General features: G+C 36.0%; 3 protein-coding genes across 3 annotated transcripts in view; 1 reads left to right on the forward strand and 2 right to left on the reverse strand.

Moving 5' to 3' along the window:
* LOC107656704 (vesicle-associated membrane protein 2-like) overlaps window positions 1-2,569 on the forward strand; it is a 3,881-nt gene extending 1,312 nt beyond the window's left edge. The window contains exons 2-5 of the mRNA XM_016444645.1: window positions 4-139; window positions 336-494; window positions 1,438-1,489; window positions 2,175-2,569. Of these exons, the coding sequence (XP_016300131.1) occupies window positions 4-139; window positions 336-494; window positions 1,438-1,489; window positions 2,175-2,191 (364 nt within the window). The 3' untranslated portion in view covers window positions 2,192-2,569. The remainder of the gene's footprint in view (window positions 1-3; window positions 140-335; window positions 495-1,437; window positions 1,490-2,174) is intronic.
* Window positions 2,570-4,417: 1,848 nt separating this feature from the next.
* Window positions 4,418-10,281, reverse strand: LOC107656706 (tapasin-related protein-like). The gene is made up of 9 exons (XM_016444646.1): window positions 10,089-10,281; window positions 9,654-9,866; window positions 9,280-9,558; window positions 7,434-7,634; window positions 7,188-7,355; window positions 5,583-5,686; window positions 5,279-5,507; window positions 5,009-5,083; window positions 4,418-4,616 (listed from the first exon to the last, which is right to left on the reverse strand). The coding sequence occupies exons 1-9, from the start codon at window positions 10,123-10,125 to the stop codon at window positions 4,609-4,611; spliced, it is 1,314 nt and encodes a 437-aa protein (XP_016300132.1). The 5' UTR covers window positions 10,126-10,281; the 3' UTR covers window positions 4,418-4,608.
* Window positions 10,282-12,176: 1,895 nt separating this feature from the next.
* The window catches only part of LOC107656701 (grainyhead-like protein 2 homolog), a 19,678-nt gene continuing 6,562 nt past the window's right edge, over window positions 12,177-25,292 (reverse strand). Inside the window, exons 3-16 of the mRNA XM_016444643.1 lie at window positions 24,452-24,510; window positions 23,774-24,119; window positions 23,620-23,678; window positions 22,499-22,655; window positions 22,293-22,404; window positions 18,628-18,722; window positions 15,869-16,027; window positions 15,485-15,572; window positions 15,068-15,204; window positions 14,771-14,808; window positions 13,438-13,517; window positions 13,266-13,351; window positions 12,979-13,043; window positions 12,177-12,899 (exon numbers count right to left, since the gene is read on the reverse strand). Coding sequence (XP_016300129.1) covers window positions 12,785-12,899; window positions 12,979-13,043; window positions 13,266-13,351; window positions 13,438-13,517; window positions 14,771-14,808; window positions 15,068-15,204; window positions 15,485-15,572; window positions 15,869-16,027; window positions 18,628-18,722; window positions 22,293-22,404; window positions 22,499-22,655; window positions 23,620-23,678; window positions 23,774-24,119; window positions 24,452-24,510 — 1,596 coding nt within the window. The 3' untranslated portion in view covers window positions 12,177-12,784. The remainder of the gene's footprint in view (window positions 12,900-12,978; window positions 13,044-13,265; window positions 13,352-13,437; window positions 13,518-14,770; window positions 14,809-15,067; window positions 15,205-15,484; window positions 15,573-15,868; window positions 16,028-18,627; window positions 18,723-22,292; window positions 22,405-22,498; window positions 22,656-23,619; window positions 23,679-23,773; window positions 24,120-24,451; window positions 24,511-25,292) is intronic.

Raw genomic sequence — 25,292 nt, forward strand, 5'->3', positions numbered from 1 at the left:
CAGGTCTGCTGCAGATGATGCAAACCCAGCAGGTGCTCCTGGAGCCCCAGGTGGCCCTGGAGGAGCCGGTCCTCCTGCTCCCCCTCCAAACACCACCAGCAACCGCCGGCTGCAGCAGACACAAGCACAAGTGGAGGAGGTGAGTGTGTGTTTGTGTGTAAAGAGTTTATGGACAAAAAAATGGAAGCATTATATATGCACAGGACAGCATGAATTTGTGCAGTTTTGCACATACATCATTTAGAATGACCAAAATACAAATCAATGCTATTGCAACACAAGTATTCAGTGTCGTTCTTTCTTGTCTCATGTCTTTCTGTGGTTGTGGTCTGCAGGTGGTGGATATCATGCGTGTGAATGTGGATAAGGTTCTGGAGAGAGACCAGAAGCTCTCTGAGCTGGACGACAGGGCAGATGCTCTACAGGCCGGGGCGTCACAGTTCGAAAGCTGTGCTGCCAAACTGAAGAACAAATACTGGTGGAAGAATTGCAAGGTGAGTCATCGTGACTGCATGAAATCAGCTTAGCGCTCATACAGGATATTACTTATTACGTCGTCATTTTAATTAATAATTAACCAAAGGGATTTACAGTGAAAAAGTGAAACACACCAAATTTAACAGGAAATTATATGATGTACTCCAGTGTTTTCTAAAATAAAATATAAATATTAGATGAAAAACTTACACTTAAAAACTATCTGTAATATTTAAGCTGAAGTTGATGTACTAAAATATTAAAACTGAACTAAAAATAAAGTTATATAGAAATATTTAAAGAAAAATAAAAGCACACAATAAAGCACGTAACACAACAGCACGTAACAAACTTAAACTAAAAATAAAAACGAATTCAAAGTATTAATAAATACTAGAAGTAATACTAAAATAGCTCAGAATGTGCTCAGAAGTGTTAATGAACTAACATACAGGAGTAAATAGGTCAGTGCTTGTTGCTTATGCTTTGCTCAGTGATTTTGTTCTGTACAGCTGCTAGTGTTAATTAGTTAGTTTGTATAAACAGGAGGGCCATACTTGAAAAAAACTTCCCGAAACTTATACAAACCCTGATGGAGTGTCTTTGGCACAGAAATACTCCGTCATACGTCCAACGCATTTTTTTTTTAAACTTTGGCCATGTTTAGCATGAGAATCCAACACTTTAACAGTGTAAATAACTCCGAATGCATGAAATAGCATTAGACCTCCCCTTTAAATCCATTCTCCAGATTTTCACCTAAACATTTATAAACAATCAGACTTGTGATTTTTGCCAGGCAGCTGATAAAATGAGCAAATCCCATTTGTAAACGTTTGTTTGTTATATTCTTGAATAATCCGATAAACAGGATGTTTGTGTTGCTGTCTTCTTGTAATGTAGAGTGAGGGATAAATTGTGTGATTGTAACTATTTCTGTCCTTTCCTTTCGTCCCTCAGATGATGATTATTATGGGTGTCATTGGAGTCATCTTCATTGGAATCATTTTCTGTGAGTTTTGAATAATTTGAACGGCTATAAAGTTACAATTGTTACAAAGGCAATTATAATTCTAAAGGTACAATTATACCTATCATTAACCCTACCTTAAAAATGTAATGTAATTCTTTGAGCTGGATTTCTGATCATAGTTCGGCATTTATATGGAGATTTTAAAGTTCTCCAATCTCTTTAATTGTTTTCAAGGATATATTTACTATTTATTCAATATCTACACTCTAAAAAATGCTGGGTTAAATATAACCCAGCGCTGGGTTAAAAAGGGACAAACCCAGCTATTGGGTTGTTTTGACCCAGCTGTTGGGTTGTTTTGACCCAGCTGTTGGGTTGTTTTGACCCAGCATTTTTTAGAGTGTATTTGCACATCATTTTCTCTTTAGCAACGAAAGGTTACACAGGTAGTTTCGATTGAGCAGGCACTTTCTGTTGGTGTATGTGCTTAGCCGTCCTGTGATGCTCAGGCTTCTTTTATTAGAGGCATCAGTGCTGGTGCTCAGGCCTATGTGAGTTTGTGTGTTTAGTGACCAGACTGGACCAGCACCGCACAAGCTCAATAATTCATCATTACACTCATTACAGTGAATTATTCATTAAGAGCAGTTGTGTGTAGCAGTGCAGAAACACGTGTCGCAGTGGAATATCGACCACCTCTTCCTTCTTATCTTTCCTTATCTAGTGTATTTCTTCTCTTGAGCCGATCCACCTGCAGCGAATGAGAAAACGAATGAGTGAATGAAGAAAACACAATCGTGCGCTCCGCCCATTTTCCACATCCTTCTCGCTTCAATCTCGAGGTCTCTCCGTTTAGTCAGTTTTCACCTTGGTGTGACTGTAGTACACCGATATCTGCTCTCCTTTCTCCTTTACCAGAATGAGCACATTTCAGTTTCTCTCTCTTTCCCTCCCTCTTAGAATCTCCTGCATTATTTAAACATTCTGCAGACACGCAGACATTCATACATGAATGCACAGAGAGAGCAGAAGAAAAACAGGCCGATAAGAATAAGTGGGAGAGGCCAGGAAGAAAAAAAAAATGAGGCGACACTTGTGAAAAAAGTGCTCGTGGAGGAGGCATGCAATACTGTTTAAAAGTTTGTGGTCAGAATTTAAAAAATAATAATACTTTTATTCAGCAAAGGTGCATTAATTTGATCAATAGTGACAGTGTCAGACAATATTTCAAATTTTCTATTAATCAAAGAATCCTGAAAAAAAAAAAAACATATTATGGTTTCCACAAAAATATTAAGAAAAACTGTTTTCAACATCCATAATAGTAAGAAATGTTTCTTGAGCACCAAATCAACGTATTAGAATGATTTCTGAAGGATCATGTGACACTGAAGACTGGAGACAAATGATGCTGAAAATTCAGCTTGGCCATCACAGGAACAAGTTACTTTTTGTAATATTAATATAGAAAACAGTTATTTTGCATTGTAATAATATTTCACAATATTACTGTTTTTACTGTATTTTTAATCAAATTAATGATAAGGAATACAGGTCACATGATCCTTCCGGAATAAGTCTATGCTGATCTGCTGCTCAAATTAACCTCTTGAAAACTCAGCTTTGACATCATGAATTACATTTGAATTATATAAATTAGTTTGAAATATATTCAAATATAAAACAGTTATATTGTAATATTTCACAATGTTACGGTTTTTATTACTGTATTTCGATCAAATTAATGCAGCCTTGGTGAACATAAGAGAAACATTGTAAAAACAAACTTTTGAATGGTAGTGTATGTAAGAGAGAGATGAGAGAAATCTGAGTGTGGAATAGATGACCGTAAAGTGAGGTAGACATTCTTTCTGGCTCTTTATTGCCAAAGCTTTCTCGTCTGACCTTTCGGAGAACTTTTAGAAATGAATATTGACATAATCTGTCCCTGCAGGTTTGCCTCTTAACCCAGTATCAGTACTGCTGTTGCCATTACCGTTATTGAGATACAATTCATGAGCCATCAATGTGTGTGTACTTAAGATACTGACATTTCCAGAGGAACAGAATAAATAGACAGATCATTTATGAGAATAGCTGTTTTTTTCTTACCTAGAGGTGCACAAGTAATGAAAATGAACAGTAAAAATACAATGCCAAGTCTGTAATAAAAGGGACAAGTGAGAATTCTTTGCACACACAGAAGGATGGATCATTTGTTTCTTTTGACTTGCATGGCAGAATAATCCCACTGTTTTACGTGTGATATGCTAATTTAGTACTATTAACTGCCTGTTATGTGCAAAATTATTTTCTTTTTCTGTGGAAAAGCCTCATCTGGGAACAAGATGTGAATGCTACGAGCCTGCCAAAATGTACTGAAACGTACAGAAATTCACAGATAATCGATGCAAACGGAGCATAAACGATAATCTATACTGCCATGCAATATACAACTGTTGGTTTTCACATTCCTTCGTCACAGCACAGACTTTTATAGTTTGTTGGAGAATGTAGACATGTCTATTTTTCTCTTGTAAGATCAAGTGAGACAAACTAAATATGATGACAAATGATATGTATAAATATGAATGAAATCATATACCATCACAGAGGGGTAATGCCATCAGCTCTGATGCCAGTATTAGATTTTAATAGCAAAAACAGCATGCTTATATGCCCCTGATACTTTAATGATGCCAATAAAACCATCGACAAAACCTTTTCTGTTGTTTTTATTTCACAACAGCAAGGAAAATGTACAACAAATAAACAACATCCAATAGATTAGAACATCAGAATTTTTTTTTAATTCATTTTATGTTTATAGAATAACTTATGCAGGAAATTGATTTTGACAACTTCTATTAAACAAATGTACTATGACTGCCTTTTCTGTTGTTTTTATTTCACAAAAGCAAGGAAAATGTACAACAAATAAACAACATACAATAGATTAGAACATCTGAATTTTTTTTAAAATTCATTTTATGTTTATAGAATAACTTATGCAGGAAATTGATTTTGACAACTTCTATTAAACAAATGTACTATGACTGTATGAAAATAAACCCATTTGAAGACCGTTGCGGACAGATGAAGTAAAAAAAAAAAACGTAAGATGGCTCGTTCCAAGAGATCACACAGAAGACTGGTCCTCAGTTCTCTTAAAAGACAAATAATGATAATTCAATAATACATTTAACATTGTCTTCTCACCATTGTGTGGTCTTATACAGTATACACTACCTTTTTTTTCTTTTTGGTGCTCAATAAACATTTCTTATCATCAATGTTCAAAACATTATGCTTAATATTTTTGTGGACACTGACTTTTTTTCCCTGGTTTATTTGATTAATGTAAAGTTCAAAAAGAACATTTAAGTATAATTTTTTTTTTGTATCAATATAAACATACTGTCACACTTTACTGTCACAATTTAAAGCATCCTTACTGCAAAAAACTGTTAATTTCTGTAAAAAAAAAATATATATAGTAGCATATATAGTTAATATTATATATAGTTGCATGTGAATGTTTTAAAAAGCTAAACTCACCTGCACCTCTGAATGCTTGATACAAAAACACCACTGATATCGCCAACATTAAGACTACTGTCCAGAAGACTGTGTCTGTTCAATTAAAAAAGTTCAACAGCTTCATGAATATTTAAATTAAGAAATTTAACAGATTTTACATTCAACTACTTTGCATATGAAAATTACTCGTTGTTTTATTGACTAGTTTGCTCTATGATCAACACTGAATTTACACAAATCATATTTGTGAAAACATCATGGGTAACCTAACACAAAAAAATCTCTTACCTGGGTTAGGTTTGTCCACAGTCAGAGTGGCATCACTCGGAGTTTCTAGGGCTGGATGAGAGACCCTACAGGTGATAACCGTCCCGGGTGGGTTTTTGTCGGGCCGTAGGGTGAGGTGAGAGGAGAGGGAATATGTTCCATCATTGTGCTGCCGATGACTGGAGAGGGAGGATTCTTTTGACAAAGAGACAGGCTCTTCTTCAGACGGTGCCTGGGAAAACCACTCCACCTACAGGAGCACAGGGCTGTCAGGACACAACTCCAAAACGAGATCAAAATATGATCATCTGATTGTGAGCTTGACCTGCACATCCAGAGGATAGTAGCGATGACAATGGCAGCTCAGTTTCTGCGGTGTTGAATCCTGAAATATCAGTTTCTCCTCAGATAGTGCGATACGGGGAGGTTCTGAGTAAAGATATAGAATGGAATATTTGACTAATTTCCTTCAAATAAAATTGAAGGATTTATGGATGTGAACAATTTATGGGTTTCTTCAACTTTGAGCAAGCTGAATGTCCCATGTGTGGATTTTTATTACAACAAACATTTCAATTTATGTGAAGTTATTTGAAGGTCAAGGTCTAGAAACTTTTTTTATCAAGCCTTCACCATTTATTTTTGATACTTTCAATATTAAACTATGAAAATCCATCATAACATAGGAATGGGAAACTGTTTAGAACTATCATCTAAACAAAGAATTAAGTATTTTCATGTTTGAAAGATTTACATATTTTATAAAACATTAATGTAATATTTTTCTAAAGTTAAGCCCCGTTCACACCAAGAACGATAACTATAAAGATAACGATATTAGCGTCCACACCAGCGAACGATATCGTCTGTTTATTTTAAGCGCACGTGCGTCTGCCGCTTTAAATTCTCGAGCTATAACAGAATGGATTCTGATTGGCTGTCAATCTTTGTATCGTTCATCAGCTGGAAAAAATCGTTCTGGAAGTGATTCCAACGATATCGTTTCTCTGTGCCTTTATCGTTATAGTTGTGGTGTGGACTCTGCTATTCTTTAATATTGAGAACGATTTTTAGAACTATATCGTTATCTTTATAGTTATCGTGCTTGGTGTGAACGGGCCTTTAGTGTACTTGTTTACCAAGGCATGGTGCCCCTAAGACGAAAAATATATGATGGGCAGAAAAACTATTTCAATTTCATGTTCTCTCGTACAAGTATCGAGTAACTCAGAGAAAATATAGTTTATGAAATATAGTTTTTCCTCCCACCTCATTTTATTTTCATCACAAAACACTTCTGAGTAAATTAAAAAGTTTTGCAAGCAAAAGCAACGTTTCTCCGGGGAACGTAACACTTTTGTGAGAAAACTCAAAAGCATTCAAATATATTTTTTCCTCCTCTCTCTCTCTCTCTCTCTCTCTCTCTCTCTCTCTCTCTCTCTTTTACCTTCACCATTATTTAGGGGCTCCATACCAAGGAGACATGGTTGTGACATGATGAAAATAAGACACAAAATTAATATTAATGCAAATTATGCAAAATTAAGCAAAATGTATGTAAAATATTAAGTGAAATATGTATTTTCCTAAAAAAAAAAAAAAAAATTTATTGTGTTTTTAAAAGCATGCAGCAAACGAAAATATGCGATTAATCTGTTAAAATGTGTTACTGTGGGTTAACAAATGTACATTAGTAGGCTATTCTTATGCTTGGCTTCACAGATAGCAACACAGAATTCTCCTGTGATGTATGTCCACTGTTGTTAGTTGACAGATTAAATAAACTTTTGAAAGTGTGAAAGTATTTTAAGAGTCTATTTTCTAAAAAGTGTCCATAGCTGAAGAAACACCTTTTTATAGAATATGAATTGTATAACATATTAATGGACATTTTGACCCCTCTCAGTACATATGCCAATGAAAGACTCACGTGTGATGAGCAGCTGCACGATCTGTTGAGTCTGAAACTCTCCAGAGCCGACAGTACAGATGTATGTGCCCTCATCTGTGACCTTTAACCTCTTCAAAGTCAGAGACGCATTACCGTCCCTCACCAGAAGATCTGCCTCAGCGCTTGTGCCTTCCCGGTCCACAAATACTGCAGTGTACAGTAGTAGTGTGATATTTAACATCCAAACATGTTTTACCTTTAAATATATGAATATTTCTCACTTACAATCTTGTCCCACATCTGTCTCTGTTTCCCTCGCTTTTATATCAAGAATTTTACGCCCATTTCCTCTGTGTTGTATGCGCCACTCAAGTGCCACATCCTGCCCGGGGATGGAGTTCTTTTGTCTAAAGCCACAGTCTAGCAGCACATCACCCCCTATTGGAGCCACGATGGATGGAACACGCGAAAACACCACAAACACAACTGGGTAGAGCGGTAAAGAGGGGAGGGGAGGGGAGGGGGGTAAAAATGTCATTACTTACACAAACAATGCAAACAGTAAGATTATTCTTAAGAGCGCTCCTCCATAACAAGAACCTGACAAGCTAGTGATAAGCAAAACAAAGATTTGCTTTGCAAACTAACAGCATGGAGACAAAAGCCTTGTTTGCTGAACTCACATGACTTTGGGAGTTTGATGCAACCTCCGAACCACTCATTTAAAACAAGTTTCGTGAAGCAGTGTTTTGATAGCACCCATCACTACTTATGACCCATTGTTAGATTCTTTTTATGGAGTAGATTTCTTAATTTGTTTTTGGAATAGTTATGACCCAAACTTATTTACAGAACACCTAAAGCAGGGGTGTCCAATCTTGCTCCTGGAGGGCCAATGTCCAGAATTTAGCTCCAACAAACTTGCCTGGAAGTCAATTGTAGTCATTCTGGAGACCTTGATTAGCTGGTTCAGGTGTGTAATTAGGATTTGAGCTAAACTTTGCAGGACAGTGGTCCTCCGGGAGCAGGTTTGGACACCCCTGACCAAAAGGGACGTGGTGATGGTTAAAAAGAGAGAGAGAGAGAGAGAGATGGAAGGGAAAATTCTATTGCATTCTCTCGCAAGACTTTTTTCAGGGGAACGCAATAGTTTTTCAAGAGAATGCAAATGTTTTGCAACATAATGCTTGTTAGAGAATTCAAATGTTTTGTGGGAGAACAATACTTTTGAAAGAGAACACAAAGTTCTAAGGAAAGCGCAATATTTTTGCGAGACAGCTCAATGTTGGAATGGAGGAATGTATTTTACGAGAGAACACTCATTTTTGGCAGTGGACACAAAGTTCCTTGTGAACCCCAATTCTTTTGCGAGAGAAACCAAAGCTTCATGGGGAAACAATGCTTTTGCGAGAGAATGGAAATGTTTAGCGAGAAACCGCTAAGTTTCATGGGGAATGCGATAATTTGTGAGAGGACACAAATAGTTTGGGAGTGAATGCAAAGTTTGTGGGTGAACAGACCCGCATGGATGGATGGATGGATGGACGGACGGATGGACAGACAGATAGATGGACGGATGGATGGACAGACAGACAGACGGACGGATACAAGGATGGATAGATAGACGGATAGATAGACAGACAGACAGACAGACAGATAGACGGACGGACGGACGGACGGATGGATAGACGGATAGAGGCGGACGGATAGAAGGATGGATAGATAGACAGACGGATAGATAGACAGACAGACAGACAGACGGATAGAGAGAGAGACAGACAGACATAGACAGACAGACAGACAGACAGATAGACAGATGGATAGACAGATAGATAGATAGACAGACAGACAGACAGATATACAGACAGACAGACAGACAGACAGACGGATAGACAGACAGATAGACAGACGGATAGATAGACGGATAGATAGACAGACAGACAGACAGACAGACAGATAGACAGACGGATAGACAGACAAACAGACAGATAGACAGACAGACAGACAGACAGATAGACAGACGGATAGACAGATAGATAGATAGATAGACAGACAGACAGACAGACAGATAGACAGACGGATAGACAGATAGATAGATAGGTCCAATAATATTAACATATTACAACGTTACCCTCTGTCAGTAATGTTCCTGATTGGCTGAGAGGCAGGTTCAGTTTACTCTGCATTAGCGGATGCGTGTCAGATTGTGTCGTCTCACTGTGAAGGGTCTGTAGCACCAGAGTGAGGCTGATGCCACCACCTTCCAGCTGAACTGAGCCAATGAAATGAGCAGGTAGCGAATCCAGCTCAGCACCACGAGGAACATAACGGCTGATCTCACAAACCACCTCCTTTTCATTGCAATCAGCATGAAGAAGCAAGTCTGCATTAGGAATCTGAATGGATGGTACTGTGGGGTGAGAAACAACAGAGAAAGAAAGATATTCTAATATATGTTTTTTATTTTAGACATTCAGTTGCTGACTTCAGGGTCAGTGCACTTACACGTTAACTCAAAGATCAGATCGTCAGCGTTATGGGTCTCAGGGGGGTTATATGGGGTCACGAGCTCTGGTGACAGATCATCATTCCCCACAAGATCCCTGAAGACCAGAGTGGAGGCAGAGCGCTTGAACATCGCCCCGCCCATCATGCCTCCCATCCCGCCCCCGTCCTCGATCAGAGAGCAGGACAGGACCACATCAGCTCCCTCCAGCCCTGTGTTGAGAGTACATTCACTGAAACGGCAAGGGGCGCCAAATCTACCAAAACCAGACTATTGAAAATAAAACCGAAAGCAAAAAGACCATTCTGACCCATCAATCGATTTTAACGTCGTGAAACATTACACTTTTATTACATTCATATAAAATATGTCTATATATGCAAGCAACTCGGATGAAAACGATATAGGAACACGAATACATATCAAAAACTCACCATAAACCATCCAAAGGAAGACGAGGATTGTAAACATCACCGAAGAGCTCCTGACAAGATAACTAATAATTTTGCTAGATGTCGCTTATAATATATATATGCTTTCATAAAATTAGGAAAAACGCATTTTATACAAGAGCCAGCTCTCTGCTAGGCTAACATCAAAACTCGAATCGTGATAGGCTACATTCAATGGGTGATATACTACTTTCACTTTTGTTCGGAGTTCTTCCTCATTGGCAGATTCAAAATAAGAGTTAAGTTTTCCGTGTAGGCGCAATAGAAAATGTGGTGCTTTTTGTTAAATATTATTTTTTTTTTATGTGAGATATTTTGTCCATATCCATATTAAAATGATAATCTGTGTGATGGAGACAAGCCAACAATCCTGCTCTTCAGTAAAACTTACAGTCCAGTGTCTGTTTTTCCCTTGTATCGTTGCAAGCAGATACTTTGTACAAAGGTACGACGTATAATGTGGTTAAACATGTATATATTTTAAAACAAAATGATTTTTGTGCAGGTCTAGTGGCCCATTATTCACTCCAGTGACAATTTTCAGGGTGGGTTTATGAATGTAATTTTCTGTATAGACACATTCACAAGTCTTGGCTGCTAAAAAGCCATTGAACATGTTCTTGTTGTCCAGAAAAACAAACAAACAAAAAACTATAGCTTGTTCATTAACTCATTGACCTCTTGTCAGCGTAGGGCATGCTGTATCAAAGGAACTTGTTATTAAACAGCCAAGTTCAGCCAATAATTAATAATACAACAAACAAATGTAAAAAAAAAAAAAAAATCAATTATTAATTATCATCACCATTATAATAATAACTTACAACATCAAAAAAACTAAATGATAAACTGTACTACTGTAATATATAACACTTAAAAAGATTGGCTTCCTGGTCAGATTAATGTGTGTGTAAAAAAAAAAAAAAACTAGATCAAAAAGAGGAAGCTGACAGCATTTGTTGTGTTTCTGAACTGCATAGTACTACTCGAGCTCTAGCTGGGTCATGGCATATGACCCGTTTCTCAAAAAACACCAGAAACCTGTTTGAGCGCTTGTCAGATTGCAGCTTAAAGGTTTTAATATTCCTATTGTTTCTGATTGGGGAACACTAACCCAGCACTGCAACAGAAATCAGAATGAATCAGCAGTTATGAGACTCAAAGCTAGTATTTTACCGTAAATGTCACAGATTTTTTTTTTACAGTGTACAATTTGTTACAAAAAAGGTTTTTCAAATGTTTTTGTCTTTTCTGCTCATCAAGGCTGCGTTTATTTGGTAAAAAATACAGTAAAATACAGCAATATTTTGAAATATTATTACAATAGCTGTCTAATACATTTTAAAACAATTTATTCCTGTGTTGGCAAATCTGAATTTTCAGCCTCATATTTCAGTCTTGTGTCAGATGATCCTTCAGAAATCATTCGAATACGCTGATTTAGTGCTCAAGCAACATTTCTTATAGTATCTTGAAAAGAGTTCTTACAGTTTTTCTCAATTGCTTTGGCACATTTTTCGAAACAATCTTAACATTCTCTAAACTGTGAGTGCAAATGTCACAACGGTTTGCTGGAACTTCAGAACTTTATTGCATGTCTGCAAAATATAGTTACTCAACCAAAACATTTAAAATCTGATGTGAACAAGAAGCTAACTGTTCAGAGATCTGAACTTATTGCTCCGGGAAAAAAAAGTTTCATTCGAGAATTGAGCCAAAGCAATTGAGAAAAACTGTAATATTACTGCTTAATATTTTGTGCAAACGTTTTCCAGATTATTTGAAGAATAGAAAGTAGTTTGTAATGATGCAAAAATATTTACTGTCACTTTTGATCAATTTAATACAACCTAGCTCAATAAAAATATTAATTGCTTATGAAATAAAAAGAAATAAAAACTCTTACTGATCCCAAACTTTTGAATGGTAATGTGCACATAATGGACTATAGATGTCTGTAAGTTTGTGTGAAAGTTGAACATCTGGTTTTCCTAAATTAATGTGAATGTAAAACAGTGAACATTCTTTTGATCTTGTTTATTAAACTGATAAAATAAAACCATAAAAAGTATGTACAATTTTTTTTCTTTTTTTTTTTTTAAAGACATCAAAACATCAACATACAACACAATGAGGAAAATGCGTAAACTATACATTCATGTAACACATAAGGTAAAGAGTACAGTGTAGCATTTGGGCCATTCTTCAATGTATGCTATTTGTTGTGCATATTACAACACAATATGTTTTCCTAGAATAAGAGTATCTATATAGATCTCTTTTATGTTCAAATATTAATCAAGAACTGATACAGGAAAAGACTCAATACATGCAAAAGTCTGGTACTTGTTTTTTTTAGGGCTTCACACTGTTGGCCTCAAGGGGGAGACAGCACCTCAAAGAAAAAAGCCATTGACCTTGACTGGCATATTATAGTGCTTTGAAAGAGCATTTTATGTGTTCTTCAGGCTGTCCATCATTAAGTTTATTTAAACAAGATAAACTGTACCAGCAGGTCCACTGAAGTGCATTCCCAAGTCCACGACTTCCGAAAGCAGTTTCCTCTTCTAATACAGAGCTCATAAGAACCAAACAGATGCACAGAATGAATTGTGTGCTGCTTCAGGGCAACAAAAGTCCTCCCAGTAGAAGCGTGTTATTGTGGCACTTAAAATCATTTAAATTTCAGTGAGAGTGACCCGGAAATAGTCCGCCTGATTGTCAATGGAAAGGATGAATGTGTCCTCGTTGCAGTAGTGCTCAATGACGTTGTCATCCATGTTGACCAGGATACTAGTGGTTGAATGAAAATTTAATTTTAATTCAAAATAATTCCTAATAAAAAAATTGTTTTAGCACTATGTTTACTCACCCTTTCTTGCTTTTCTTGTAGATTTTAGTCATCTTCTCCACAGGAACAGAATATTTGCCTGATATCTTGAAGAAAAAAAAAAAGAAAAAAAACCCCAATCCAAACAGCAGCTTAAACAGAAAATCATCTGACAAGCCTCCATGAATGGCAGCTTATTTCTGACTCTATTCTTGTATTCCATGGAAAGTAATCTGATCTGCTACTAAATGCAGTGTAATACCTAATCACTTCTGTCTGTTAAGAAAATCAAAATGTAAATCCCATGTGCTGCATGGCTCAGTACTTACTGCCTCAAGCAAACTTTTCAGTGTTGGAGACCTTAGCATCAATGCATCAAAAACCTCATCAGTTTCTCTCCTTACGTACAGCAGGACTGCAGAAAAATATCATTAAGAATTAATATGAAGAATGGGACATTCTGTTGACATGCAAATCTCACAGCTATGCAGTAAATCATACCTCTCTTTTCCTCTCTGCTGTATTTGGCGGGTGGAGAAATATCATCCTCTGATGACCGGAATGGTCTTTTCATGGCCACCCTGCATGAGCAACAGATAAACAAATTTACGATTATAATAATGCCTTTCAATGCTACAGTTATACTGCAAGAAATAAATGCAGATACATTTAAAACACACTGGATTGATTCTACTGGTCTGATGCTTGCTGGACTTTGAAAGACATTTCTCCTATGAGATGTAGTTTTATAAATGAATGAATACAAAAAACATTCAATTAATAATATGAACAAAAAGACAATTAAAAGATAATCATTTTCATGTTATGGTCAAAAGACAATAAATGGCTGATAATAAAACGTTACATTATTTTGTCTAAATAACTTTAAATAAAACACTAAACAACTAAAATCAGTCATTAAGCAAACTTAGGCTTCACAACACTATAATTTATATTCTTGTTTTATTTATATTATTGAGATTTGCAAAAGATTAAATTCAAAAGTGCTATTAAATATTGTTTTTCAAATTTAAGTTAAATTTAACTTAAGTGAGTGTTGGATGATGGCAAAGGTAATCTTAAAATGAAAATGCGACCCTGGACCACAAAGCCAGTCATAAGGGTCAATTTTTCGAAATTAAGATTTATACATCATCTGAAAGCTGAATAAATAAGCTTTCCATTGATGTATGGTTTGTTAGGATAGGACAATATTTGGCAGAGATATGATTATTTGAAAATCTGGAATCTGAGGGTGCAAAAAAATCAAAATATTGAGAAAATCGCCTTTAAAATTGTCCAAATGAAGTCCTTAGCAATGCATATTACTAATCAAAAATTACGTTTTAATATATTTACAGTAGGAAATTTACAAAATATCATCATGGAACATGATCTTTACTTAATATACTAATGAATTTTGGCATAAAAGAAAAATCTATAATTTTGACCCATACAATGTATTTTTGGCTATTGCTACAAATATACCCCAGCGACTTAAGATTGGTTTTGTGCTCCAGGGTCACAAATATGGAAAATAGGCAACAATTAAATACTGGCCAATTGCTGTCCACTCATACTGATAAAATCTCAGCACATAGCCATTATTGTAAAGCCATATCTTGCATCCTAAATACCAATAGAAATTCTATTATTTTTTTAGAGCTGCTTTACAGCAGAATTGAATTTTGTTCACACTATTGGCACTATTTTTCTGTTTAACACTGTAAAGCTGCTTTGACACAATCTGTATTGTATAAAGTGCTATATAAATAAAGGTGACTTGACTTGACTTTTATAATTAAACCAGGACATTCATAGTAAATGCACTGACCCATCACTCTCCATTTCTTCAACGCCAAAACTGAACACCTGTAAACAAAGAGAAAACAAGGTTATAGAGACTTAAAACTGTCTTTCACATTATGTCCAAAAGTATAAGCAGAACTTTTGATAATTCAGTAAAACTAAAGTTAATAACTAATAGCTTAAGTAACTCACTATGGTCTAGTCATTATTAAGATACTACACCTCAGTAATTAGTTCTGATCACTGCACATCAATACTCAACAATTCAGCACTGAAACAGCTTCAGTATCACTTTGAGAACTGCATTCATCCTCCTCCTCACCTGACCGGCTCTCTGGAGGTTGTTCAAATGGACATCGGGGATGAAGAGGACAGGCTGGGACTCCAGGTCTGTCATAGTTTTGAAGAGCGTAATATCTGGCCTCTTTTGAGCTAAAGTGGCAAAACTTCCTCTCTTACCTAACAGAGTGAAAGAAAACCAATGACTCAAGTCAAAACCAGCAAGCTGACGCCGAGAAACCCACATAGTCATGCTTCACAGACCACAAGCTCATAGTCGTCACATATTAGGTCAAAACCTGCAATGCAAAATTGTTTTTAGTCATATTCTTACTCATCACAAAATGCCTACTGTACATGCATTTTATCCAGAATCAGAGTAAAGTGATAGAGACAACATCTAGGGATAATGGCGCTATATTATATAAATGAATGTATGGTTGATTGACAGAACTCTCACCATCATGACCCTGGTTGCCAGCAGCCTGACCTTTGACCTTCTTCCGAAGCTGCTTTTTCTCTTCATCACGAATTTTTCGCTCAGCTCCCTGTTGAGAAGATGTTTCTGTGAACATACTGGCTATTGTTGTTACACAGATATAAGGTATGGAAAGGACAGCAGGTAAAAATTAACATTTACTAAATAACACCATAAACTAAGCTTAGAATATAAAGTAGTTAATTCCAGTGACAAATGAACAGCAATACAAAACATCATTACAGCTACTACAAGAAATGGCAATCACAGAAAATTTCCACTGTAAACTGTTATACTTGTGCAAATAAAATTATTCAGGTCCTTGACTTAAATGACCCACAACAATGACACTGACGCAGCACCAACCTTGTCACAGAAGACCTTGATCTGTGAGTAGGCTCTGTGAATGGGTCTGTTACTCCTGTTGTTGTAACTGTAGGTGTCAATCTGGATCATAAGTGGAAGACCTTTGACTCCCTTCTGTGAGGAGAAATCGGTGCTCAGACAGTTCACCGTAATGAAAACCTGGAAGAAGAAAAAAACAAGACGCATACACAAATCAGCTTGACAAACATGCATTTCTGAGCATGGAAAAGGTCAAGTATGGCCAGGCAATCAGGTCTTATTATCTTATGACAAAAGAGCCAGGGGTAGTTTTTCCACCAAGCAGCTCAGCTATAAAGGGAATGTTTTTACAGAATATGTTATTGTGTATAACAACTAGAAAAAAAATAAAATAAATCACAGTGAGGGGCCGTTCACACAGAACCCATTTTTATGTTTAAAAACTAGAAAGCAGGACAGTATAAGGAGCCGTTCACACATAACCCATTTAAATTTAAAAACAGGAAACAGTACTGTAAGGGTCGTTTACACAGTACATGTTTTTGCATAAAAAAAAAAAGTAAGGAGCCATTCACACAGAACACTTTATACATTTAAAAACTTGAAAACAGCTCAGTAAGGGGCTGTTCACACACAACACATTTTCTGAGTTTAAAACACAGAAAACTGTACTGTAAGAGGTTGTTTATACGGAACATGTTTTTGCATAAATAAAAAAAAAACAGTGCAGTAAGGAGCCGTCCACACAGAATGTCTTTAAAAACCAGAAAACTGCAGTAAGGGGCTGTTCACACATAACGTGTTTTTGCATTTAAAAACTAGAAAAAAGGGCAGTAAGGGGCCATTCACTTTGTGCATTTAAAAATAACTAGAAAACAGCACAATAAGGGGCTGTTCACAGAGGATTTTTAATGATTTATATGTAGAAAACAGCACATTAAGGGACCCGCAAGTTAAAAGGAGTTTAACTAAAACAAAACATGTTTAGAGACTTTGCTTTTTCTCACTCCACTGCCCTGCATGCCTTGTTTTTGTGTTTTTTTTTTTAAACTTCTTTTGTCAAATACATCCACCTTGCATATTTACAAAAAAAAAAAAAATCATTTAAAAAGCAGCACTGTGAAAGGCAAAAATGTGTCCTGTGACAATCAGCCCTAACCTTTTATTAACTTAACACAACATTTTGAAATCGCAAGATGCTTATAAAAGATGCAAAAACGTGCTGCAATGCTCCAATACTAGCATCACTGTTTCGACCAATGGCTGGGGGGAGGTGTGTCTAACATGTTTGAAAATCATTATTTTTGCAAATCTGTTTGGTGATGCTAGTGGCGATAGTAGTGAAATGACACACCTCAGTGTGAACCTTTACAGACGGTTTGATTAATAGACTAGTCCTGAATAAAAAGCTATTATTGGATGGCCTCCCAGACTTAAAAAAAAAGAAGGTGAATAAAGCACAGCAGTTCACGTCAGGTTCACTTTAAAAATCGTTTTAGCACTAGTCTATCTTTAATCTCAAAAACACCCATCCAGCTTATGTGTAGGCAAAACCTTCTATCACTTGTGACCTTTAATAGTGAAAAGTACATCTTTTCACAATCTTACATGTTCACAATCTTAAAATCTCTAAATGGCAACTCTAAACAAAAACCACATAAGCACTCTAGCATTGTGTGCCTGTCTGTGGTTTATTCAAATAGTAAGCAAAACTAAATTGATTTGAAATATCCCCAACTGTAACCTGTCTTATGCCAATTTATCAAGAGACACTGGAAAAACAACTGTTGAAAGATGAAAGGTAGCGAATCATTCAGCCCGAGGTGAAAATAGTTTCCCACTGACGGTCTCCCGTCCTTTCGTGTCTGTGCCTGTAGCTGTTGTTTCATAGAGGAGCTTGTTGTTCGATGTTATGAGAACCACTTGCTTTCTCAGGGCCACGTGATCAATTCTGACAAGAATCAGTTAGCAACTGCACACATGGACAAATCTTTCACAACAAAACTCTCTAGTGTGGGCTCTGACTTTCTGTGTGCATGTGGGTGCATGTGAGCAAATGATGGTTGAACAAATACAAAGTAAGACTGAAATCTTACCACATCCTTCTACATTATCAAACCATCATCTGTTGGCTCTTAAATTGAAGGCATGTAAATGTTTATATTTCTGCAACCCTTTAAAATTCCCATGAAACACTGCATCTTTTATATACATTTATCTGAATTAGGCAAAACAAAACACAGCACAGCACAGCACAGCACAGCACAGCACAGCACAGCACAGCACAGCACAACACAACACAACACAACACAACACAACACAACACAACATAACATAACATAACATAACATAACATAACATAACATAACATAACATAACATAACATAACATAACATAACATAACATAACATAACATAACATAACATAACATAACATAACATAACATTTCCAGAGGTAGAGGATTTGCTATTAAGTCTTCCACTTACTATCACAATGACACATCATGCTACTTCAAAAGCTTAGTTTTAAAGACAAATATTGACCATGAGCCCTGGGTGGACCTCCTCCCTTAAGTGTGCACTTAAAGTAAACTTAAGTACTGGAACTAAGAAGGAAATATCCTCCTGACAGTGAATAGGATGCTGCAGGAAAGAGAAGGAGAAGGGAGCTGTAATGTCTCCTCAGGCTCAATGGCTGTTATCAAACAACTTCAGCCTGACCTGCACACAGCAAATTTAATATCCAGGTAAGAACTCTGAGAATCAAAGCTGAAGTCTCACCTTTGCCTCCTCATTGACATCCCAGGTGAAGGACACAGCATTGTAAGCGATTTCTTCGATGTTGGCAATGGTGCTGAAGCTCTCTTTATAGTCGGCTGAAGGGTGAAATATGACAGATTAGTTATCTTTTGTAATTTTGTAAGCAATCGACCATTTCTGGCATTACATATAATCTTTTCTTTAAGCCCTCAACAGTACACAGTAAGGTTTAAATGTCTGAGGCCACACAGATAATCTGAGATTCAAGACCTTATTTGGTATAAAAAAAAAAAATAAATAAAACTGAATAAAATAAATATTAGAATTAAATTATTATTAATTATTAGTAAATAAATAAAATAAAATAGAATAAATATTTTTGTCTACATTTTTCAAAAAATTACAATTTAAGATCTTATTTAAGGCAAGGCAAGGCAAGTTTATTTATATAGCACATTTCATACACAATGGTAATTCAAAGTGCTTTACATACACACACACAATAAAATGTAGTAAACTGAATAAAATAAATATTAGAATTAAATTATTATTAATTATTAGTAAATAAATAAAATAAAATAGAATAAATATTTTTGTCTACATTTTTCAAAAAATTACAATTTAAGATCTTATTTAAGGCAAGGCAAGGCAAGTTTATTTATATAGCACATTTCATACACAATGGTAATTCAAAGTGCTTTACATAAAAGAAAATAAAATAATAATAAAAAATATTTAAATAAAATCAACTGGAAAAACTACATTAAAATGAATAAAATAAGCTGAAAACAATTTAAATAAAAAATATCTGAGATGATATGTAAAATCTGGGATGCATGATTGTATTCAGATAAATAAAATATCTAATAAATATTTAGATATTGAATAAAAAAATATTTTACTTTGAAATGTAAAATGTGGGAATCCACATGTAAAATCTTATGCTTATTCTTATTTTAAGATCTTTTTTAGATAAATAAAAAATATAAATAAGATATGTTGAATTAAATAAAATGTATCCAATTCAATTTAGATAAGATAATCTTAAACTTTATCTCATTGTGAATTGTATTTATTTTCTATATATTTTATAATTATGTATTTTGAGGATTTAAAAAAAGATATGCAAAATGAATAAGTAATATTTAAGATTCTACATCAGGTATGTGACCCTTTGAAATCCTTTGTGCATAAGTCCAGATTTCATTGCTTTCACTGAAGCACAAGATGCTGTTGTGTTTGATTCTCGAATCATGCTGGATAACATGATCATCAGGTTTTGCCAGCTCAAGTGCTGCTCTTGTTAATGCAAAGGCTGGACATACCAAACACTGAGACATTGTCAAATTCATGTCAATTTTCAAGTTCAACTTGTCACTCAAATTGTTATGCTGATAATATTAGTTGAAAAAAAGCTACATTTTTACTAAGACTTTACACCCCACTGTATTTTCAAACAACATCAAGATAGGATAAATGTGGCAAAGAGACAATTTACAGAGAGTAAATATGTATATAATATGCAAAGCTGCAAACAAATTTGAGCACTTCAGTTTATATTCAGAGTGATTTAAAAATTCAAAGGAAAAAAAAAAACACAGCGGGACGCATTTTGACCTCAGAGACAGGCGTTCTGTTACACGCTTCACGTCTATGACATGGTACCTGCCTGCTGTGTAAATACAACACCGCTTAAATATATGGCAGATGTTACTCAAGCCTTCCTTTTACAAAAGAGCAGGACCCTTTCCCAAGCCCCCACTTGTCTGAGGATTCAACCTCCCCCCCAAACGGTTAACGCTCCTATTCAAATCCTGATCTTCTGCCTCAGGCACTATGAAAAATCCCTGGATACTGTTATTCAAATCAGGAAAACATCAGGATCAGCAGATCGGGTTTCGGTCTTCCGAAATCATGGCCAAACCACGTCAGGCTGCCAGCTGCCACAGAGAAGACCATCACAGTGCCCCTCAGGTGTCAAACCCCCCTTCCTTTAACCTGACCCCTCATTGTCCTTATGGTTCCCAACTGGGAGTTATGATGGAATACTTTGCCCTAAGCATTGTGCTAAAGTTGCAGATCCCTTTTTTAGGATACACCTTAAATAAAACACATAAGGAACTGGGAAGAGCAAAGATGAACAAAAGGAAGGGACTACAGTTATCTGGTATCCAGGGATACAGACGCAGAGAATAAAAGAGGGAGGGGACGCATATAATGACGCAAACGTAGAGTCACACACAAAAAAACACACTGGGTCTCCAATCATTTTAATAGGAATCCATGCAAAAAATTGCTTTCTTTTTCAGGATTTTTGCCTTGTTTTCCAGTACAAATATCTGAACATTCTTATATTTAATTTGGAAGCAAATTGAGAAATTATATAGTCTTGTTTACTGAAAAACTGATCAAAATTAAGTGACTCAAAACAAGAAAAAAATATCTCCCAATGGAGTAAGAAAAATAAACTGAATTTAAAGGGAAACAAGTTTATTTTTCTTAGCCTACTGTCAGACTTTTGCTTGTTTTTAAGCATAAATCACTTAATTAAAGACTTGTTATCTTGTCATTTTTCTTCTCAAGTAATATCTTGAACTAAGATTGTTTCTATACTTCTACAGGAAAATGACAATTTAAAAAAGGTGTATGATTTCGCAATAGGTTAATGTTGGCCACGCAGATTTGCGAAACTGACCAACAGAAAACTGCTTGGTCTGAAAGTGAATGTTTCAATGTGATTGCTATACTACTGACAATAGACTTCTTTGCCTGCAAAATGTTACAGAAATTCGGCTAATGTGCACCTTTAAAGTCCCCTTGTAGTGAAAATCAAGTTTTTTATGTTGTTTATTTGTCTATGTGGTGTTTTTAATATGCTTTTAGACAAACCATGTGCCAATCTATTAATCAACACCATTGCTGTGTATTTTCTCCTTAAAACTGTAGTTTCCCAAAGGCTGACCCAGAAATATGGTTTGAAACAGCCCTTGGTTTGCTACGTCACAAACCAATAACCAATCACATCAAGGGATCGATTCCTATCACTAGCATTCAAAATATACCAATACCAGCACAAAACCAAAAATAAATCAGAGCAAAAAACCCATGAAGCTGTGGTTTAATGTGAATTTAGAACCGCTAACTTGCATTATAACCCATGGCAACAGTGTAAAAGTAGCCCGGAGTCAGACGCACCTCTCCCGCAGCAGCGTCTGCACTTCACATGCGTATGCTCGCGGGCGCAAATTAACAATCACAAACGGCTGTATTCAAGTCTTCAAGGCATGTTAGGACACAACATCGTCAAGTAAGTAACTTTAACGAATGTTACAGTATTCACTGTAGTTGTCTGCTAGTAAAAACATAGTTTTATCAGTCATTATCCGTGTATGCCATTGTTTTGCGTTTACTACATTTCAGTGGATCAGGAGGCGCTGGGTGGTGTGTGACTGAGTGGAGGCGGGACTAATTTGCATATTCATTGATCCGCGTATAGTAAATGAGGCAAGGGTGTAGAGTTACATTCAAGCTATTTTAAGGCACGAGAAAATCATTTTCACAAGAAAAAACATTTGAATATGTCATTTTGATGATCAAAGAGAAGTTTTAAGGGATACAATATTTGACTACAGGGGGACTTTAAGACATATGTAAAAGATTAGGAGAGATGTAAAGCAGATTCCCACCTATGTCAAGGACTCTCTGTTTGGCCGTGTGCTGGCGGGAGTGCCAGTAGTTCCAGTGCTTTAGCTGCTCATCCCGACATTTCTCCTGTCCAAACACCACCATCACTACACTCTGAGAGCGACAGTTGTGTTACAATGATTCTGGCCCTTAATATCAATTATAGTACAGAATTAAGAGTGGTTGTCATGGTAACAGCAATACTCACCCGCACTTTACTGATGGGATGGCGAAGGCCCTTGTTGGCCCCGGTCTCACTGAGAGTGATGCCGTAGAATTGGCCCTTGTTCAAATAGATCATCGGCCCCTCACCGGCCTTCTCGCGGGCCGAACGACTCGCTTCTATACTGTACTGGAACATGTCTCTAGGAGAGGATAAGATAACTGTTGTGTGAATGGAGATCATAATAGAAAGAAAAACACTTTGTTTGTCCACATTTGTGAAAAAAGACAGCAGTGAGCTATGGTATAGCAGTGAGCTATTGTATACCACCAGTGCATGTAAAAATCAAGTCTTAAAATCAAGTCTAATATTATGATTTTGCCAAGAATGCCATATGGTTCACATTCTTTGTCAAGAAAAGGAATGCACAATATATTGGCATATTGGTTTGAAAAAAAAAGTGAGTTTTTAATGTTATCTGTCAGAAGGCAAGATATTTAAGGCAATAATCATAGCACTTTTACTATAGAATTCAATAATAAAAGAAAGTCTACAGAAGAACAGTTCCCGAACTTGAGTTTTTGTACAACTGCTATTAAATTAAGAATGCGGTAGATCTACTGTACAGAAAATGTTCAGTCCCAGCTCATAATTTGAGGCATCTAATACAGAGCATCTAGACAGAACTTGATTTTTACTGTGATTCAAATGTACTTTTCTAGAGAATTTTAAAAACTAGAGGAAATTTGAGTGTAGAATTCCAATAGATTCGCTATATTCTGATGTTCAAATGTTTAGGGGCAGGGATAGGGTCAGATAAGCTTTTTAAAAAAAAATTAATAATCAAAGATGCATTGAATTGATCAAACATGACAGAATCCTGAAAAAAGGTATCATCGTTTCCACAAAAATATTAAGCAAAGACTGGCGTAACGATGAGAACCGAAGACACTGAAGACTGGAGTAACGATGCTGAAAATTCAGCTGTGCCATCACATGCATAAATTACATTTTAAAATATATTGAAATAGAACCGTTATTTTAAATTCCAATAATAACATTTCACAGTATTATTGTTTTTACTGTAAGTTTTATAAATCTTACCGACCTCAAACTTTTGAATGGTAGTGTAAATGAAGATCAAGGTTTTGGCATGTTGTACTTACATCCCCGAATGCTTCTGGGAGACATTTTCTGCCCCTAGTGTGGTGTGTACCCTGTACTTCTGAAAAACAGAGTTATGACAGAAGTGTGAACCTACTGAAGAAACAAATTGACGAGTAGCTACCAGTGATTGTCGTAAACTGACAGAAAGCTCACCATAGTCTCCTCAGGGTAGGAGTCCTCAAAGGTGCTATCTGGTGTACTGCACTGTTCATCCTTCATGTATTCGTCATGGCTGACGCTCGCTGGATCCTGTAAAGGCTGATGGTAGGGCATGCGCTGATACTGAATCCCCTGCTGCTGGTGATGGTTGGAGAATGCCTGAGCATAAACCTCAGCCTTCTCAGTGGCCACAACACCATCCTCAATCGGCACTGAACCGAACAGGTCTTGTTTGTTTTCTGCACTGTGCACATCAGTATTCAATGACAGATTGACAGGAAGTGACTTCAGGACCTGGATACGATTCTCTGTGGACTCAAAGCCATCTTGACAGATCCGACTGAAAGAAAGTGGTTAGCCCAAATGGGTTAGTCCAAATTATTTCAATTGGAACATGGACATTCATTCATTCCCTAAAATAAAGTTAAAAATTAAAACCTTGGCCTAAAATAAAGAAATATTTAAGATTCAACATTCACTAATAAGCAAAAATCACGCTGGATAACATGGATAACAAATGTGTTCTGAAGTTTATGTTAGTTCTTCAGTTCAACCTTTCACTCAAACTGTTATGCTTTTAATTTGAAATTAAAAATAAAATGTATTCATTTCGAAAAATGGAAAACAGATGCATTTTCACAAGTGGTCACCTCACTTGTGTGTTGGACTGACCTCTTTTCATGATCTTCTGGAAGTTTGGGTACTGGTAAGAGCCTCTTCTGTTTAGGAACCTAAAGGAAAAGAAATGGTATAACTTCCTGACAATACATTTTCATACAGTTGTGGTCAGAATTGTTGGTACCCTTGGTAAATATGATCAAAAAAAGATGTGAAAATAAATCCGCATTGTTAATCCTATTGATATTTTATTTAAAAAAATGTACAAAAATCAAACCTTTCATTGAAGAATAAAAATGTAAAATGGGGGGAAATCGCATTATGAAATAAATGTTTTTCTCTAATACACGTTGGCCAAAATTAATGGTACCCTTAGAAATTCTTATGAGTAAAATATCTCTGAAGTATATTCCCATTCATATTTGTAATTTGTAGCTCACCAGGGTGATTATGAACATGAAATTATCCAGCCATTACTTCCTGTTTCACAGGAATATAAATATGAGGGAAAACAAAGGCCAAATTCCCTTAATCATCCATCACAATGAGTAAAAGCAAAGAATATAGTTCTGATGTGCAGAACAAGATTGTTGAGCTTCACAAAATAGAAAATGGCATTAAGAAAAGAGCTGGAGTATTGAAAATTCTCATTTCCACCATCAGGGCAATAATTAAGAATTTCCAATCAACTAAAGATGTTATAAATCTTCCTGGAAGAGGACAGGTGTCAATGTCATCCTAATGCACGGTGAGGAGGAGAGTTTGAGTGGCTAAAGGCTCTCCAAGGACAATAGCTGCAGAATAGCAGAGATAATTAATAGGGATTAACAATGCAGATTTATTTTCACAGCCTTTCTTGATCATATTTACCAAGGGTACCAACAATTCTGACCAC

The sequence above is a fragment of the Sinocyclocheilus anshuiensis genome, unplaced genomic scaffold, assembly GCF_001515605.1.
Source record: "Sinocyclocheilus anshuiensis isolate Anshui unplaced genomic scaffold, SAMN03320099.WGS_v1.1 scaffold1683, whole genome shotgun sequence".
NCBI lineage: Eukaryota > Metazoa > Chordata > Actinopteri > Cypriniformes > Cyprinidae > Sinocyclocheilus > Sinocyclocheilus anshuiensis.